This window comes from Macrobrachium nipponense, chromosome 4, assembly GCF_015104395.2.
Source record: "Macrobrachium nipponense isolate FS-2020 chromosome 4, ASM1510439v2, whole genome shotgun sequence".
Taxonomy (NCBI): Eukaryota; Metazoa; Arthropoda; class Malacostraca; order Decapoda; family Palaemonidae; genus Macrobrachium; species Macrobrachium nipponense.
In genome coordinates, this window is record NC_061100.1 from 34,265,100 (window position 1) to 34,285,349 (window position 20,250).

A 20,250-nucleotide genomic window follows, 5' to 3' on the forward strand; every position below is an offset into this window, starting at 1 on the left:
AGAAAACAGATAGTTATTGCAAACGATGAGAAATCGGATGAAACCAAGGTAATATCCGGTGTGCCACAAGGTACGGTGCTAGCTGCAATATTGTTTGTTATTATGATTGAAAGACATAGACAGTAATGTTAAGGATTCGGGGTAGTGAGTAGTTTCGCTGATGACACAAGAATAAGTAGAGAAATTACTTGTGATGAAGATAGGAACGCTCTACAAAGAGACCTTAACAAAGTATATGATTGGGCAGAGGTAAATAGGATGTATTTAAGTCTGATAAATTTGAATCAATAAATTATGGAGAACAGAGAAGGAAAGCTATATGCATATAGGGGACCTAATAATGAGACCATCACAAATAAGGAAGCAGTTAAAGACCTTGGTGTGATGATGAATAGGAACATGTTATGCAATGATCAAATAGCCATTTCTGTTGGCAAAATGTAAAGCAAAAATGGGAATGTTGTTACGGCACTTCAAAACAAGAAAAGCTGAACACATGATTATGCTTTATAAAACATATGTTCGTAGTCCACTTGAATATTGCAATATGATATGGTACCCACACTATCAAAAGGATATTGCACAAATAGAGAGTGTACAAAGGTCCTTTACAGCTAGAATAGAAGAAGTTAAGGACCTAGACTACTGGGAACAAAGACTACCAATTCCGTTACAAAATTTATATACGTCTAGAAAGGAAAGGAAAGAGAACGCTACATGATAAATCATCAGGCATGGAAACAGATAGAAGGAATAACAGAAAATATCATGGAACTAAAAATATCAGAAAGAAGCAAGCAGAGGTAGATTAATAGTGCCCAAAACTATACCAGGCAAAAATAAGGAAGCACACAGGACATTAATCCACTACGCACCAGCATCGATAATGCAGCGTCTATTCAATGCGTTGCCAGCTCATCTGAGGAATATATCAGGAGTGAACGTAGATGTGTTTAAGAATAAGCTCGACAATATCTAAACTGCATCCAGACCATCCAAGATTGGAAGATGCAAATATACCGGAAGATGTACTAGCAACTCTCTGGTAGACATTAGAGGCGCTCACACTGAGGGTACCTGGGGCCAACCCGAACGAACTGTAAGGTCTGTAAGGTAGGTCTCTCTCTCTCTCTCTCTCTCTCTCATCTCCCTCATCTCTCTCTCTCTCTCTCTCATATTTACCTACTTGGATTTGAAAGCATAAGCCATTTGGCAGCTACAGTATTGGCCTTGGATGTGGTACCAGTTGCCAAGTTCATAGGAAGGCTTTGCTTAGTGATCAGAACCCTAGGTCAAAATATTTTGGTTTATTTAAGCTAACTTTTTGATAGTAGTACAGTAAAGCTGTAATTTGTTTTATTTAATGGCCTACATGTACTCTTATTTTTTCATTAAATTAATGAAATTTTATAATACTCATAATTTAATTTTCCAGACATCAAAATGTTCCGCAGCTTATGGGAAACCGCGAAAAATTCGCCCTTCAGCCAGCCATTCGAAGCCCATTGCGATGCCCCCAATAAAGAGCTCGTGAGTGGGAGAAGAATTGCTGCTGCTGATGCTGCTGAAGGCAAGTTAATTGTTGGTTACTATAGGATACTGTTCTGTGTTTAGATTTCAATGCAGTTATTATTCTAAGGCAGAATGGTGCTAGTAGGATATCAAGTCCTTATTTTTTTTTTTTTTCTCTCCATGTCTTATTGCATTTGGTATCTCTATGGTGCATTACACTGTGTTCCGTGGTCGTTTACAAATGCAAGAAAAATGTTTCAGATATTTTGCATCGTTGGAAGTCACCGTGCTACACACCCCGTTTTGCCGTGAATGTCTGATACAAGTTAAATGGCATTATTTGATAGGAAATTTGATTTATGGAAAAGAAATTTCATACTTCCTACTTGAACATATTTTGTTAGTAAGACTAAGCACCTCGGTGAAGGTACAGAATATCAAAACCTGAAGCCATTTTTTGCTGGATAGGCTAGCTTAGAGATAAGTTACTTGATGTTCACCAGACTGACTGATTTCAGCAAATAAATACATTACTGTATGTTCCAAAGTATGAAATAGCTTGAAGGTATATGAAACAAGAATCTTATGGATAAATAACTTGATAATTTTGTCTTAATACTTAAAACAAGGATCATATGGATAAATCACTTCCATACACTAGATGTCAACAGAGTGATCTTACTTCCATTTTTAGTCTAGCAACTGTTACATTATCGTTGATGTAATTTAATGTTATGTTCACACCATTCAGTAAGAAGGTATTACAAAACAGTTATGAAGGCTATTGCATAAAAAAAAAACAAGAAGCTTGTCTACCTCTCATGGAGGGAGCTAATTTTGCCTAGTGAATGTAAGTTTATTTTTCTTTCATTTATAATAATCAGCATAAATTGATATATCTTATCCATAATTGTTAATCCTAATTATATCAATTTGATAAGTTATTAGATATGATATTATTATGACCACTTATTATGGTTATGTTCATTCACAAAGGTTGTTCCTAATTTTGAATTTCTTGAAATGCCGTGCATTTTGCAGACTGTTTGTTTGAAGTATTCAAGATACTTTACAGTAACATCCTTTAGCATAAGCTGAAGAAAAAATGATAGAGGCATTGCCCATGGATTTTGGACTTGAACTGCTGTATGAGTGGAAACTAAGTGGCTATATAATTATACTTGTAAAGTTACTTATATAGAAATAAACATTTCTACGATAAATAGCCTTGTTACATCTCCATAACCATTGGCCAAGATTTTAATTTCTAATGAGTTGCTTGTTTTACTTTCCTAAGCACCATAAAAAATGCATAAACAACCACTCATAGGACTTAAAATATTGGCCAATGGTTATATAGATGTAACAAGGCTATCTATAGTAGAAATGTTTATTTTTATGTAAGTAACTTTCCAAGTATAATTACATAGCCATTTAATTTCCACTCATACAGCAGCTCAAGTTCAAAATCCATGGGTAATGCCTCAATTGTTTTTTCTAAAGCTTATGCACAAATAAATAAAAAGAACTTGTGTAACAATGCTGACAATTTGAAAAAAGTGTTTGTGTTGATTTGTAATTTAAACTGAAATTTATGGTGGCCTTGATTGATTTTTTCATAGATGTCACAGTAGTCAGAGGAATTTGTTTCTTAATTTTTTGCTGAATATTTTTATCTGAGAAACCAGTATTACTTGCCAGATTAAACAGTTCTTTGTATGTCTCCAGAAGTAAGTTTAAATTATTTCAAGTCCCAGCTAAGTTGTAAGGTTAAAGAATAAATTGTAATCCAGAAGTTAAAACACAATGAAATATTAAATATGACAGGTGTAATTTCAACTTGTCTCCTGTTTTCCAGGGGATAGCTGTGAATATGGATCAACCGAGTACTATGTTATGTGTGGGTTTGGTGGTCTTTTGAGTTGTGGTATAACTCATACAGCTGTTGTACCTCTTGATCTAGTCAAGTGCAGAATCCAGGTTGATCCTGCAAAGTATAAGGGAGTTTTCAATGGATTCAAGGTAAAGTTTTTTTTTTAGTTTCTCTCCTCGTCCTTCCTTTCTTCTTCTGTTTAATCATTTTAGTATATATGATTATCCTTGGTATTTCTGTTAATTTAGCCTACTGATACGTTTAATTATTCAGTGTAGTGTAATTTGAATGTTCTTTGTATTTGCTTTTACTATTTTGAATTCATTTGTTTGTAAACTTGTCCATTATTTCATGGATGCAAAAATTTAACTTGACAGGTAACTCTTGCTGAAGGTGGTGTTCGTAGCCTCGGCAGAGGCTGGGCTCCTACTGCCATTGGATACTCCATGCAAGGTATCTGCAAATTCGGCTTTTATGAAGTATTCAAGATACTTTACAGTAACATGCTTGGAGAAGAAAATACTTACCTTTACAGAACATCTCTGTATCTAGCAGCTTCGGCTTCAGCTGAGTTCTTTGCTGATATTGCTCTGTCACCCATGGAAGCTGTGAAGGTATGTTAAAGCAAGCTCCATTTTTATGGTAGTGAATGTTGTTTTGCTTTGTGGATTTTTATTATTTCAGTTGAATATTTTTTCTTAAAAGATCCATATATACAGTGAAAAGCAATTCCAAAATATTGTGCATGTCATGTTGATTTTAAACATTGGTCTTCTGCAAGTAAAATGATCAAAATAGGTACAGTACTTTGACTAGTCACAGTATTAAAATGTTCTGATTTCGTATATTTTTAGGTTCGTATCCAGACTATGCCTGGTTTCCCAGCCACCTTGCGAGCTGGTGCTCCAATTATTTATGGCCAGGAAGGACTCTGGGGCTTCTACAAGGGTGTTGTACCTCTGTGGTGCAGACAGATTCCATACACAATGATGAAGTTTGCCTGCTTTGAGCGCACTGTGGAGGCCCTGTATCAATATGTCGTTCCCAAGCCCCGTGATCAGTGTTCAAAATCAGAACAGCTTGTGGTCACATTTGCTGCAGGTATGTACTATGGCTCTTATTAAAGTATGATAGCACAACCTATGTAGAAAATAATACTAATTGTGTTTGTCATATGATTTTATTTTTAGATTAGTTTGCTCTGTCATATGATTTTAATGCTATTTTTTTTTTGTTTCTAGGTTACATTGCTGGTGTCTTCTGTGCGATAGTGTCACATCCTGCTGATACTATTGTTTCAAAATTGAACCAGGCTAAGGGATCTTCAGCTGTTGAAGTTGCCAAGAGTCTTGGATTTGCCGGTATGTATATGTTTATTCAGTTGGCAAGCTCTAGAAAAATTTGATGCAGTTATTCTGTTGGCAAGCGCTAGAGAAGTTTTAGAGTAAACCTAAACCACAGGGATTGCAACAATTTGTATAGTTGTAAAGTGAATGGATGCGAGAGAATTTTAATTGTTGGCCTTTGGTCAGTACTGGTCAAGATTTTTAGCTTGGTCATATGATTAAGCTATTGATGCTTGACTACCAACTCATCATTTACTGTGTCGTCATTAAATTTTTTTTTTTGTACATGAACTTCCCTGCCAGATATATACTTAGCTTAGGTCTCTGACGTCACGACAGAAAATTCAAAACTCGCGGCACACGCTACAGGTAGGTCAGGTGATCTACCTTACCCGCCGCTGGGAGGCGGGTGTAAGAACCAGTCCCCCTTTCTTGTCAGATTATTTTCTGTCGCCGGCTGGACAACACCTGTTGTTCAGTCCTTACGATAGTTAAAATTCGTTCTCGTTGCCGACGATTTGGATTTTGGTGAAGTACCCTTTGTTTGTTGGCTTGGCATATGCTTTTTGGACTGTTTTTTGGATTTTTCTTTTGGATTTCTCTTGCATATCTATAATCATGGATGATTCTGAAGTTAAGAAACCTAGTTTATTTAGGGTTTGTTCAGAGAAGGAATGTAAAGTTAGGCTTCCTAAAGCTGCATTAGATCCTCACTCGGTATGTGAGTCGTGTAGAGGGAATGAATGCTCTTTTATTAACCCTTGCAAAGAGTGAGAATTTGGATGAGGATGGTTGGAAGGCTCTCTCTTCTTATGTGAGAAAGTTAGAGAAGGATAGGGTGCGCAAGGCTTCTTCAAAGAGTTCTAGTAGATCGAGGGTGAGTGAAGTTGACGCTGAGAATCCTGTAGTAGAAGTAGTTCCTTTCTCAGTTTCAGCCCCCTGCGCCCAGCTTTGAACCCGAAGATTCGTTTTCGGAAGTTGTTTTTTTTTTTTCTTTGGGAGAGCCTCGATCAGGAGTAAGGAGAGCCTCGCTCGCTCTCGACAAGGTAAGAGTGATGATAGTGCAAGTGATCAGTGCAGTGCCCCTAGTGCAGTGGAGGGTGCGTCTGACCGGCTCACTAACGCTTCCAGGCCTAGGACCCTCTTCCAGACTCCCAGACCCAGTGGAGGAGGAAAGTCGAAAAGCCGCAGGAAGGTTAGGGAGAACTCCCCCACCGGTCAGTCCCCTCGGCAGTTCCTGTTGCTCGTTCCCAGGCTGCCTTGGATCGAACCAAGAAGGAGTTATTGCGCCAGTGCTTCTCGTCATCTTCGTCGCCTTCTCCTCAGCGTAGATGGAGCGCATCGGAGTCGTCTCGCCCTCTCAAGAGGCCCTGGAAGGATCCTTGCGCCCTTCCTTCCAGCCCCGAATCCTTCGCGGAAGAGCCAGAAGTGGAACGCAAGAGAACCAAGATTTCGTCCGGTTACGCTTCTCCTGTTCGCTCTCGGACTTCGTCCCTGTAGAGGAGTTTGAGAGATCTCCTGCGATCCGCGGGTATCCTGGCGTCGCAGGCGTCAGATTGCAGCTTTAGCTTTAGCGGAGTCTATTGCCGGGACTTCTCATCGTCGGAAGGACGCCTCAACTTCCGGTGAAGAAGTCTAAGAACGTTCCTTCGGCTAAATCTCTTGGCTAGAAGAGCTTTTGAGCCTGTTAGTAGGAGGTCAGAAGTGCAGGCTGGAGCTCGGGATCTTTCTCCGAGTAGGCTCTCCTCTCTTCCCAGCAAGAGTTGTGAGCATGTAAGGCGTAAGGAGCCAGACAGGCTCTCTCCTCAGGATTTCCGCTCCTCTTCAGTTAGGCGTCAAGAGCTTGACAGACGTCAAGAGCCTCGTTTTCGTCAGGAGCGAAGGAAGAGTTCTTCGCCTGGTTGGCCACTCTCCTTTGACGGACGCTCGGAGCCTAGTAGGCGTCAAGAGCCTAGTAGGCGCCAAGAGCCTAGTAGGCGCCAAGAGCAGTAGGCGCAACGGTGGATGTTTTCTCCTCCGTTAGATCACTCCCGATTGGATAGGCGCTCAGAGCCTTGTAAGCGCCGCGCTTCTGACAGGGATTCATCTGTGGATGTTTTTTTTTCTCTCCCCGTGGCAGGCGTCAAGAGCCTGGCAGGCGTATTGAGGATGGCAGGCGCCAAGAGCCTAGCAGGCGCAGAGAGCCTGATAGGCCGCCTCTCCCTTATCAGACGCTCTTCTGTGGGAGTTAGAACTGTTTCCGACAGACGGGCCTCCACTTGTAGGCGCTCTCCATAGGCGCTCTCCTAGTAGGCGCTCCCCAAGTAGGCGCTCTCCTAGCAGGCGCATCACCAAGTAGGCTCTCTCCTGGGAGGCGCTCTCAAAGTAGGCGCTCTCCTAGTAGGCGCTCTCCTGGGAGGCGCTCCCCGTGTAAGCGCTCTCCCAGTGGTTTTTCTTCCAGTAGGCGCTCGCCTAGTAGGCGCTCTCCGAACAGGCGCTCTCCAAGGATTAGTTCTCCTCCGGGCAGTAGAGCTTCTAGACGTCATTCTTCGGAAGAATTTGTTGCTGATTCGGAGGAAGATTTGCCCAAGGATGCTTCGGTTTCTTCGTATAAGAGACTTACAGACCTCCTCTTGCAAGATTTTGGGGAGTCTCTTTCGGCCGTTGCTCCTCCGTCTCCTCCGTCCTTATTTTCAACGACCAATACGGCTAAGAAGTCTTCAGTCGTTAAGATGAAGCCTACAGTGTCTATGAAGAAGGCTATGAAGAACTTTGACGACTGGTTGCTTTCAAAAGAAGAGAAGGGCAAGCAGTTTTTTTCTTTTCCCCCGTCCAAGCTGACGGGTAAGATGGGGTTCTGGTACGAGTCAGGAGAGCCCTTGTCTCTAACTCTTCCTCTTCTGCAGACTCGGACTTCTCTTCGTTGGTCGATTCCGCACGTCGCTCGGCGCTGAATTCTGCGAAGACGACGTGGGGTATGAGCGAGTTGGATCACCTTCTGAAGGGAATGTTCCGAGTCTTAGAAGTTATTAACTTTCTTGACTGGACCCTGGGAGTGTTGGCTAAGAGGACTCAAAGAGCAAGACACTCTTTCGCCTGAAGACCTCCACGCAGTTCTGTCTTGCATGGACAAGGCAGTGAGAGACGGTTTCCGGGGAAATTGCTTCACTTTTTTGGTGCAGGAGTGGTAAAGAAGAGGGCCGTTTTCTGCTCTTTTCTTACCAAGGCGGTTTCTCACGCACAGAGAGCTTCCTTGCTTGTATTCACAGCTTTCCCCGCAACTCTTCCCCCAAGAAGACTATTAATGATATCTCCACCTCGTTATCAGCAAAAGCGACGCAGGATATGCTAGCTCGCTCGCTAGAATTCCGAAACCTTCGTTTCAGCAGAAGACGAAGAAAGAGGCTCAAAGTAGGCAAGAACCCTTTCGAGGAGGACCTTCGTCTCGCTCTTCTTCCTCCAGAGGTTCGAGACCACCTAGAAGAGGAAGGACCTTCTCCCGGTCTATTAGGGCCAAGAAGTAGTTCGTGTCCTCCAGACAACTGTGGTGCCAGACTTCTGAACTTTGCAGATGTCTGGCACGAAAGGGGGCGGACAAACTGGTCCCTCGCGATCATCAAGAGGGGATACCTCATTCCCTTTATTTCGAGACCACCCTTGACCACCACTCCAAGGGCACTGGTGGCCAAATACAAAGACCCACTAATGAATCAAGCCCTCGCTCTAGCGGTAGAGCTGATGTTAGAGAAAGAGGCAATAGAGATGGTTCAGGACCCTCTTTCAGCGGGGTTCTACAACCGTCTGTTCCTAGTTCCCAAGAAACTCGGGAGGATGGAGACCGGTTCTGGACGTGAGCGGCCCTGAATGTCTTTGTGAAGAAGAGAAGTTCGCTATGGAGACGACGTCATCAGTCTTAGCAGCTCTTCGTCCCGGGGACTGGATGGTGTCGCTGGACCTTCAGGACGCTTACTTCCATGTGCCGATCCATCCTTCTTCTCGCAATTTCTCAGATTCATGTGGGGAGGGAACGTTTTTCAGTTCAGGGCCCTATGCTTCGGCCTTTCCACGGCCCCCCAAGTATTCACAGGACTGATGAAGAACGTTGCCCAGTGGCTTCATCTCGAGGGAGTGAGGATTTCCCTCTACTTGGACGATTGGCTTATCAGGGCCAAATCCAAGGAGAAATGTCTGGAGGACTTACGAGTGACGTTGGATCTAGCAGCTTCTCTGGGTTTGCTAGTGAATTTCGAGAAGTCACAGCTAATCCCCAGTCAAGAGCGTATCTATCTGGGGATTCTGATGGCTTCTCAGGTTTTTCGGGCGTATCCTTCCCCAGAGAGGATAACCCGAGGTTTGGAGAAGGTAGCAATCTTTCTAGAGAAAGATGTATGCACAGCGAGGGAGTGGATGAGTCTGTTGGGGGGACTCTCCTCGCTGGAGCAATTCGTTTCTCTAGGAAGGTTGCACCTCAGACCCCTACAGTTCTTCCTGACGAGGAACTGGGATCGGAAATCTCAAGGTCTGGACTTTGCGTTCAAGATTTCGCAAGAGATAAAGGAGGATCTAAGTTGGTGGCTAGACCCTCTATTGTTCAAGGAAGGCCTTTCCTTGCAGGTTCGGAACCCCAACCTAGTGTTGTATGCAGACGCTTCGGACAAAGGTTGAGGGAAGCGCTACTCTCGGGTCGAGAGAAGTGTCAGGCACCTGGATGGGGGATCAGGTGTCCTGGCACATCAACAAGAAGGAGCTAACAGCGATTTGGTTAGCTCTCAAGACCTTCGAACCCTTCGTAAAAGGGAAATATGTTCAGATCAACTCCGACAACACTACAGCCCTGGCTTACATTCGGAAACAGGGGGGGGGACACTCTTTCTCCCTGTACGAGACAGCGAGATCGCTCCTCTTGTGGTCAGAGGAAAGGAACATAAGGCTTCTCACCAGGTTCGTACAGGGAGAAAGAAATGTCAGAGCGGATCTGCTAAGCAGAAGGAATCAAGTCCTTCCCTCAGAGTGGACTCTGCACGCGGACGTATGCCAGGAGCTGTGGAGGACGTGGGGCAGGCCCCATCTCGATCTATTTGCGACTCCAGGAATGCGCGGAGGTAGATCTATACTGCTCCCCTATTGCAGACCCAAGAGCAGTGGCTATAGATGCATTCCTGATGGATTGGAGGAATCTGTATCTTTACGCGTTCCCGCCTTTCAAGATTATAGGGGAAACGTTAAGGAAATTCGCAGCGTCAGAGGGAGCAAGGATGACGTTGATAGCTCCGTTCTGGCCCGCCCACGACTGGTTCACAGAGGTACTGGAATGGCTGGTGGATGTCCCAAGATCCCTACCTCTAAGAGTCGATCTGCTCAAACAGCCCCACTTAGACAGGTTTTCACAAAAACCTCCCCGCTCTCAGTCTGACTGGATTCAGACTATCAAGAGTCTCGTCAGAGCTAAAGGCTTTTCGGCAAAGTCTGCAAGGGCTATTGCCAATGCACGTAGACCTTCCACATCTAGAGTCTACCAGTCGAAGTGGGAAGTTTTTCGACGCTGGTGCAGGACTCATAAAGTTTCCTCCTGCAGTACCTCTGTGACTCAGAATTGCAGATTTCCTTATCTTCCTGAGGGAAAAATGCGGGTTGGTTGTCTCCACCATCAAGGGATACAGGAGCATGCTTTCCTCAGTTTTTCGTCATAGAGGATTAAACATATCTGAGGACAAGGACCTCCATGATTTAATCAGATCGTTTGAAACGGTTAAAAGAACCTCCTCCTTAGTGCCTAGCTGGAATCCTGATGTCGTGCTGCTCTTCCTGAGGTCCTCAAGGTTCGAACCTCCCCATGCTGCTTCGTTCAGAGACCTTTCGATGAAGACTTTTTCTCTGTGCGTTAGCGTCAGCGAAGAGGGTCAGCGAGCTGCAGGCTCTAGAAGGTGAGGTAGGTTTCCAAGGAGGCTCCGCGGTTTGCTCTTTTCTTCCGGCTTTCCTAGCCAAGAATGAAAACCCTTCTTCGCCGTGGCCCAGGAGCTTCGAAATCAAAAGCTTATCTCCTAGTTGGGACAGAAGAGGAGAGATCTCTTTGCCCGGTGAGAAGCCTGAAATATTATCTTCAGAGGAAGAAAAGACTTGCCGCTAATGAGAGCAATCTCTGGTGCTCTGTAAGGGACCCCAGTAGGCCCTTATCTATAAATGCACTCTCATTCTTTATCAGGAATATTATTAGAGAAGCACACACTTCTTGCAATCAGCAACAGTTTAACCTTCTGAAAGTCAAGGCGCACGAAGTAAGGGCCATCGCGACGTCTTTGGCTTTCAAGAAGAATTTGTCATTACAAAACCTTATGAAGGCCACTTTTTGGAGGTGTGAATCAGTCTTCTCTAATCACTACCTAAGCGACGTATCGATTACGTATGATAAGTGTTTTGGGCTAGGCCCTTACGTATCGGCGGATTCAGTGCTGGGGCAGGGAGCTGAAACACATCCTTTTTAATCCTTTTTTCCCTGTTAGTTTTAAGTTTGAGTTTTTTGGTTGTACGAAGGAGGTTGCAGGAGGCAGCTCCTTCTTTCGTATACTAATGTTAGTATTTGGTTAGGTGATCGGTTGTGCTTGAGGCTCCTTGCAATTGGTAGTGATAGGCTCTGGCATGTAAGCGGGTTGATCCCCATTGACCAGATCCTGCTTGGATTCTGCCAAGTAAGTGGACTCAGTTCCCATTGGTAGACCCAAAGAGTTCTTCAGCCATAGGTCACGCCCTCGCTGAGACTCTTTAGGCAACGCAGACTAATAGACAGTAACTATCAAGTCTTCTGCCTAAATCAGGTAAGAACCAGAGGTTTATATTATGTATTTCTTTAACATGTGTTGTCCCCACTTTCTAAGTAAGTATGTGTGTCTTTCCCTCCACCAAGGGTGTCAATCAGCTAAGTATATATCTGGCAGGGAAGTTCATGTACAAAAATGATATTGTTAGTATACAATAAAGTTTTGTACATACTTACCTGGCAGATATATACGATTGATGGCCCGCCCAGCCTCCCCTCAGGAGACAGGTGGAAGAAAATAACCTGACAAGAAAGGGGGACTGGTTCTTACACCCGCCTCCCAGCGGCGGGTAAGGTAGATCACCTGACCTACTGTAGCGTGTGCCGCGAAGTTTTGAATTTTCTGTCGTGACGTCAGAGACCTAAGCTAAGTATATATCTGCCAGGTAAGTATGTACAAAACTTTATTGTATACTAACAATATCATTTTTATGTCAAATGACTACAATTATGGTAGTTTTATACCAGTTAATTACAAGGAGGAAGGTAAACCACCACCATCTCCGTAGATGAGGAATGCTGTCAGTATGAGTTACACAGTAGGCATTACTTGAGGTGTTTTGCAGTGTCCCTTTGGCCCCCTACCCTAGCTGCGACCCCTTTCATTCATTTTACTGTAGTACCGAAAGTTCATAATAATGTGTCTTCCATGTACTTTCCAACCCCTCTTAAACAATCAAGATATTTCTCCTGTTACATCATTAAAACCATCTCTCTTCTCAATTTCCCTTTCAGCCATGAATGACCTGATAGGTCCCAGCACTAGGCCTTTGCCTTAAATTTTATATTCCAATTCCAATCACCAACTATCAAGACATTTTGATACTTCTGCTATAGTTCAGTTTTGGTAGTGCTTGGAAACACATTGGAAGTGCTGTACCTCATGTTAATGAGTTAAAGTATAATAAGCCAGTCATCCATGAAAGCCTGATGAAAGGGAGTCTAGGTTCAGAATAGTGAGAGAAGAGCCTCAGTTCTGGTATACAAAGGAAAAGGCAGTGCACTGTATTGTGGGAATGAGATGGGTATAGGACTGCTAGAGCCTCCTTTGAAAATCTCAGATAAGGTGGTGGAAGAAAGACAAGAGATTTTGTTCAAATTGATAATTGTCAATTTGGCTTTTTGCAGAGGTTAACAACAGGAAGTCTAAAATGAGGTGGCTACAGGAAAACCACCAAGCAGAAAGGAGGATATTGTACCTCAAATTTGTGGCTCTTGTAAATGAACAAGGGTCCTAAACTCTTAAGATAGTGTTGCTCCGTCTTAATAATGCTAAGAAAGGTTTGCTAGCTATGAAAAATACAAATTGATTAATAATTTTGTCATTTCAAGGTGGAAGAGGAGATTGTAGACATAACACTAATTGTCTTTGTGGTGGTTGTAAGGAAGATGGAGGTGACGACTGTTGTATTAAATGTAACAGCATGTGTTACAAGAGTAGCTTAAGAGAAAGAAGTTGAGAACCTACTGAAAGAAGTTGAGAACCCTTCTGTGGTAGATTTGGTGTGAGAAGAGGTGGAGTATAATTTATATCGTGAGGATACACCAAACTGTGAAGCAGGAGTTGAGAGATCTTTTTAGATAGTAGCTACAGAATTACTGAAATGGAGGAGTAATAAATAAGAGGGACCCACAATAAGGCTAATGATGACAGCAAAGATCTGTTACTCTCAGGCACTATAAGGCTATGACAGCAAAGATTTCTTTCTCTTGGGCAGCAGAAACAAAGGCTGTTATGATTGAAGTGGAGAGAGGGAAAATGTGTGATTACCAAATGTAAAGATGCAAAGCTGGAGTGTGATGGGTAGATCATCTTATGGATGTTGAAATGCTTTAGAGATGTGGTATGCAGAGGCTGGAAGAAACCTTAGATTGCAAAGATGTAGATCGGTTGGATATGTGTTGAGAAGGGTGATGAAATATTGGTCAGGAAAACAACATATAAAGAAGAAGCCAGACTGATGCATCTAGGAAGGTCAACCAGATTGTGGTAAATAGACCTAAACCCAAACCTAATGAGCGTAAAGGCAGAAATTGTACAAGATGTAGAAGACAGTGGAGAAAACTGTCTAACCCTATAGAAGTATGCATTTTCAGGTGGTTATTGGGTGCTAGTATTTTAGTACAATTAATCTTTACAGGTTTGGTATTTTGCTATCATTGTTTCAGATTTCTGTATTCAGTAAATTTTATTACATCTTGCACCCCGTAGGAGGGTAGTGCCATCAGTGCACCCCATTCAGTGTAATGTAGAAATTACTCAAGGTTCTTTGAAGTGTCCCTATGGTCCCCAGCTGCAACTACTTGCAATCCTTTTACTGTACGTCCATTCATATTCTTTCTTCCATCTTACTGTCCACCCTCTCCTAACAATTGTTTCACAGTGCAACTGCGAGGTTTTCCTACTGTAGCACCTTTCAAACCTTTTAGTCAATTTCCGTTTCAGCGCTGAATAGCCATAGTTGCCCCAGTGCTTGGCATAATGCCAAAAATCTGTATAAATCAAATCAAAATACATCTTGCATTCAGTAAATTTTAATCATATTTTTATTTTGTTGTCTTTTCAGGTATGTGGAAGGGATTGTTCCCCCGTATCATTATGATCGGTACTCTCACAGCCCTGCAGTGGTTCATCTATGATGCTGTCAAGGTCACACTTCGTCTCCCACGTCCACCACCCCCTCAGATGCCAGAATCCCTTAGATTAAAGCTTGAAGGTAACCAGGCTTAGATTTCCTTCATTCCATTATCCAGAGAATTTAAATCCAATACTACTACACCAAAATCTTGACGATTTTGACAGGTTTAGGTAAAGTGATGGAGAGAGGCAGTGTTTTAAAAAGGCTTGGGATCTCCAAATATGAACATTTAGTTTTGGGGATCAGAGTCTTCGACTTAAAGTAGTTGCATTATTTGAAGTTTACTGCTTGTGTTAGCTGTACCTTTACCTCTCAGATAAGTTTTTATCTTTTTAAACATGTATTTTAGATCTTGCACAGTAGCAGGAGACTTCAAATGAAAAACGTCAGGAAGACTATATTCGGTTATATTTTTTCTGTAACTATTTAAGGATGGATGGCAGTGTACATAGTGAGACCATTGTATAAATTTGAAATAAACTAAAACTGACCATAACCTATAGTTTAATTTTCATTACTAGTAAGCTAATAAAAGTCTGGTTTGATATCGGCATTATTTTTGGTAGGGTTATTTAGTGTCGTCTTAGATTTAAATGAGGCTGTAAGGTAAGTTTCAGTTTGAGAGGTATCATTAATGCTTTTTTGCTTTTTTTTTCAATATGTATTAAAAGTAACATTTTATACATTGTCCTAACTTCAGCCAGACAAAATTTTGAAGACCTGTAGGGAAATTAAGTGTTGGAAATTGTCAAGCTGCATCACCAGTCTTGTCCAATAATTTTAGGGTTGCAAATTAGTAAAGGTGTTTTAGTTTTCAAGATAAGTATTTTAGGTGAGACTTATGATAGAAACATTAAATTGCCAGGTGAAATTATTGAATAATGTGATTTTTGCCTAGTTCCTATGCAATAGTGTCATTTTTGTCATTTCTCATTGATTTTTTTAGGTAGGTTTTTCATCCTGCTACTTCCAATCTACAAATGTAAGGTTACTCTCTGGCTAAGTTATTTAAGAATAATGATAGGCTCGCGAAAATAAATTCAGTATGTCCCGAGATGCTTCCATGGTCAATCAATCCAGATGCTTACTTGAATTGATATTGAACCTGGACATATTTTCAGATTATGCCGGTCCTCCAGCTTGGAGCTAGTATTTTCCTAATGTTAAGACCTCAGGTTTGTTAGTTATAAAAAATACAAATTATTAAAAATGTGTAATTTTTAGATCGTTATCGGACGTAGATATGGATGAGGGCTCATCTGTTTACAAATTGATACACCAAGATCTTAGGACATATACATTTTTAAGAGATCAGTGAGGAAGAGGAGAATGTCATGTCTGCATCCACCAAAGTTACCGACGAAAGCAGATGGTTACTACTTGCATTTTACAAGTAACCTGACGAGCTCAAATCCATGAAATGGGGCTAAATGAACAGCAGCATTTAGTCAATAACAGTTGTCATGACTGAGAATAGAACTCAGTGAATTGCACGCCACATATTTTGCCTAAAGGGTTACAGTAGTAGCCATTACTTTAGGTTCTTTGCATCGTCCCTTCAGCCACTAGCTGCAACTCTTTAGTTCCTTTTACTGTACCTGCATTCATATTCTCTTCCATGTTACTTTCCATCCTCTTCTAACAATTGTTTCATAGTGCAACTTCGAGGTTTTCCTCCTCTCAACCTTTAAAACTTCTACATGCTGTCAATTTCCCTTTCAGTGCTGAATGACTTCATAGGTAACAGAAGTTCGACAGCGAAGCACATTTGCTGCACGTTGGTGTTGCTTTTCAACGAATCTGGTTGCTCTCGGCAGACAAAGGGGATCAGGGATCAATTGTGAATGTGAAAAATATCTGTTGAAATACTAACTATGAAAAGGTGAGAGAAAGTTGGTCCCGTTGCTGAATAACCACTTGTTCCATGCAACGTAAAAACACCATACAAATAAACAGAGACCATCCGTCGATGGTCCAAGTCATAACTGCAACAGACGGGAAAAGGCACGACAAGGAACACCAAACATAGCTTAAATTTTTTTCTAAACATTTTTATATCACAAAAATACAAAGCTTAATTCCTGCCTGATAAACTACACATGAAAAGAGGGCCTTGGGTAATGCATTTGTAACTTTGTTATTTTCAGATATCAAAGAATGATAATAGTACGTATAGAACTTGAAATATTGTAGTGACTGACTGACTTGCAAATTGGAGTGTGGTGCTGTTTCTTGGGTAAGGAGTAAAATCACAAAGAAAATATTTTAGTTGAATACCGCCTTGGGTACAAACATTATTTCAGTGGAATGAAAGAGAAATTTGGAAGATCGCAATAAAGAATATTTATTGAGGAAGAGAGGATAGCAGTTGGTTGATAAGTTATAAACTTTTCTCCAAACAAGGGGACTGACTGATTGAAGACACCAAACCAAGGGCCTGATTGACTGGAGACAACCATTAAAGTACTACTTGCAAAATTTAAATCGAGACCGTACGATATGGAAACTATGATAAAAAACAAGATTTACAAGTTTGCTTAATAGCATCATTACATATCTAGAGGTGGAACTTGAAAAAAGTTCAGAAGTAAGGAGGACAGAGTATGCAAAAGGGAATGGAATAAAACTAGGTGGAGAAGGGTGAATCTAAAAGATTTAAAAACACGATATCAGATCCAGCATATACAAAATGGAATTTAAGGAAAAACTAACGAGGCGTGATCAAACCTCCAGCTAGAAAATTGTGGAAAAGCGTGTTTTCACCAATAATGAAAATTTAAATAAAAACGCTATATTTTGCTATAAATATTTTTTCTGCGGCGTTTAACAGGACATTCTAACAAATTACAAATATCCTATCCTAAAATTCCTGTATCTGTAACTCTACCAGAAACCCATGTTCAGACCTTTTTAGGCTCTTCATAGACTTTTTCTATCTCCCCAACAAGAATAACAACAACAAAGTAATTAGTAGGCTTACTTCCCGAGTAAGCGAAAAAAGGCAATTCACACAATAGGCAGGCATAAAATTTAGAAATCAAATCGACTGAAATTGCATGCGTAAATATTATACTTCAGTCTAATTCAAAATGTAAATAAGGTAATGACGAAAGGCAGATAGAGGTGGTTTGGACATGGCAAAGCTGGGGAGAATAGTACATGATAGTGTTTCCTGTGGGCAACAGTAAGAGCTGGGAGATCAAGGCCTCAGATGAAGACTGTGAGACGGGATGTTGGAAACGCGTAGGGATTTGCGGAAGCTAGAGCTGAGTAAACGTGAAGGCTGAAGGGTCTAGATGTTCACACAAGCCCTTTTGCTTGACACGGAGTTGGATGCGATGATTGCCATAAAATGACAGTTAATTTGCATTTTCATTAAAAGAAAATTATCAATTTATCATTAATTTTACTGTAGATTTATTGTGAGTTAATAATTACTAATTATTAATATTCAATTGTAAATAATATATTTTTTCCGTATTTCGCAAATGGGACAATTTTACCTCTAATTGATTCCTGCCTTAATTAACGTCTGGGATTGAGGGAACGTTCGTGTTGCCCGATAATGGAGAGCATTGCCATTCCTTCCTTATTCGTTATATATATTATGTAATCACTTCCTGTGCCTATCTTCATGAAGACATCGAACTATCTATGTATCTTATTTAAGTTAATTTGCATGTTTGGCCAAATGTGTATGGGGGGGAGTTATACGTATATAACGCTAGGTTAGTTATTGTCTATTTGCGTTAGGCGAAAACCAGCGAGATTTAAGGTAAGCACAAATTGATTTCTTTTGTAATTTAATTCCAGTGCCTAAAATGTCTACCTTTGTTGCCTTCTTAGAGAAAATTATGTGCTGTGGACCATTTTGAGCTATCGGTTATTATAATTTCACCACACCCTTAGTGAGTGGACTGGACAATAGTACCAATGATTGCAATCACCAATTTGTATAAGTCAATCCAGCCAATGGTAGTATAAGTAATGGAATGAACTGTATTCTTATATTTTACATTTCTATAGGGACCAATAAATATTAGTTTCAACAAATCTCGATATACTTCTCTCTTGAAGTTTATTTTTGTCCAAACTTCAAAAACTGCGAACTACGTCCATCGATAAGTAGTACTATAAAATAGTAGGGATGCGGTTATGCAATGGCTGTAGTGAAGTTCCCCGAAGTCTCAGACTTTCATAGTCGTCTATCTGTTCTCCGTGGTCCTTGGATTTTACCAAGACTTCCTGCTGATCCAGTTGATATCTGATGTCCGTGTGCAATCTCCCCTTGGTCCGTGCGCAGTGTTTATATGTGCGTGACAGATGGATTGTGTAGTGTATAACCTATCGGTGAGGAGAAGGGCTTATTGAGGATGTTATTTGATCTTGCCAGGTTGGTGAGTAAATATATATATATATATATATATATATATATATATATATTATATATATATATGTATTATGTATGTTTCTTAATTAACTAAAGGCCATCGTAGTGTATAGACTGTGAAATTGGAAATTCACGATTATGAACGGTAAAAGAAATTTTATTTATGTATACAACATCGCTCTTTATATGTTACAGAAAGGCCGTTGAGTGGGTTAAAATTCTTTGTTGAAATTATGGTATTTAGTTGATCATTTCGTTACTGTATCTTGCATGACTGACTGATTTCATCACCAATCCTCTCATTCCGAGTGTTGACAAAGTAATACACAAAATTTGATGTTGATTTAGCCTACCTCGAACAGTAATGTGCTATAGGTTATTATTATTATTATTATTTAAAGAATAAGCCGAAGAATTGGGTTAAACCAGGCTGTTAAACATATGCTCATTATCACCTATTGGCAAGCTATAGTTTTTGCTGGTTTCTGTATCACAAACGTAAGTGCACATTGTCACCTTTGGCTTTGATTCGAAGCTGATTGTCATCTGTGATGGGTGAACAAACATTACGGTTTATGGATCATATAGCGAAACAGTTATTACTCAGTTGTTAAATTGTTGGCACTCTTCACGAATGAAGTAAACAACAAATTGAATGCGGCTGATCGAGGCGAGTTGGTTACAAAGCGTCTGAGGGCGAGGGCGTCTAACAGATATATATGCATGGATGAAAGAGACTTAATACTAGATTTATTATTAAATCTGGGATTTAGTAATATGCAATTTTGAAAATTCACGGAAGGAGACATTGACGATAATTGTTCGAACAATAAAATAATGTCTGGAAAAAAAAAAACTACCTTATATACGCTATCGATCCGCGGACCTGTTATGTAGTAATTGTTGTGGTCTGTTCTTCAATTCGCTGTCTGTACTCTATATCTTTGGCATAAAGCACAGGATTGGACATATAAATGGAATGGAGATAGATATCTATCCTTTTTCGATGCGTATTCAGTCGCAAATTTACTACGTATGTTAAATAATAGTAAGTTCCTTAATTAGGCCTATACCCATCATACATTGGTCACCAAACAAAATCAATTATAGAGTTTTTGCTCCAATAATTTGAATCGTAAATGTGTTTGATAACCCTAAGCTCCTATCACTCTCGTCTATCTTCTTCTTCCTCTTGCTTCATCTCTCTTCTCTTCTCTTCGATCTCTCTCTCTCTCTTTTCTCACTCTATTCTCCTTCTTCTCTCTATCTCCTTTTTTTTTCTAAACATTTCGTGAAAGATGATTGTTTCTGTTGTAACAAAGAAGGCTGTTGACAGGGAACAAGTACACAGAAATAAACAACTGAACTGCATAAATTATCTGTAAATGGGTTAGGCTACGTTATAAAATCTAAACCTACTATAGTAATTATACGGTTAGCCGAAACTGCTGCTACGGCACTTTCCAGCTGAAGAGAGAGAGAGAGAAGACAGAGAGAGAGAGAGATTTGAGAGAGAGAGAGAGAGAGAGAGAGAGAGAGAGAAATTCATATGTTCATTGCATCTTCATCCATTATGATACCATATGGATTTGGAATAGTCCCTACCCAAAGCCTTGACTTAGTTTTAGCCGATTTTGAGTGAACAGCTGTGATATTGCATCGGGTAATGGCGAGTTCACGATTGTTACTGATAGCTG

The 20,250-nt window shown here is 40.9% G+C and overlaps 1 protein-coding gene and 1 pseudogene across 1 annotated transcript; one reads left to right on the forward strand and one right to left on the reverse strand.

Annotated features, from left to right (window-relative positions):
- Positions 1-20,250, reverse strand: part of LOC135211331 (solute carrier family 25 member 3-like) — a 63,415-nt pseudogene that overhangs the window by 42,335 nt on the left and 830 nt on the right.
- LOC135210849 (solute carrier family 25 member 3-like) lies at positions 1,401-14,338 on the forward strand. The gene is made up of 6 exons (XM_064243720.1): positions 1,401-1,570; positions 3,371-3,534; positions 3,763-3,999; positions 4,240-4,486; positions 4,627-4,746; positions 14,092-14,338. The coding sequence occupies exons 1-6, from the start codon at positions 1,444-1,446 to the stop codon at positions 14,253-14,255; spliced, it is 1,059 nt and encodes a 352-aa protein (XP_064099790.1). The 5' UTR covers positions 1,401-1,443; the 3' UTR covers positions 14,256-14,338.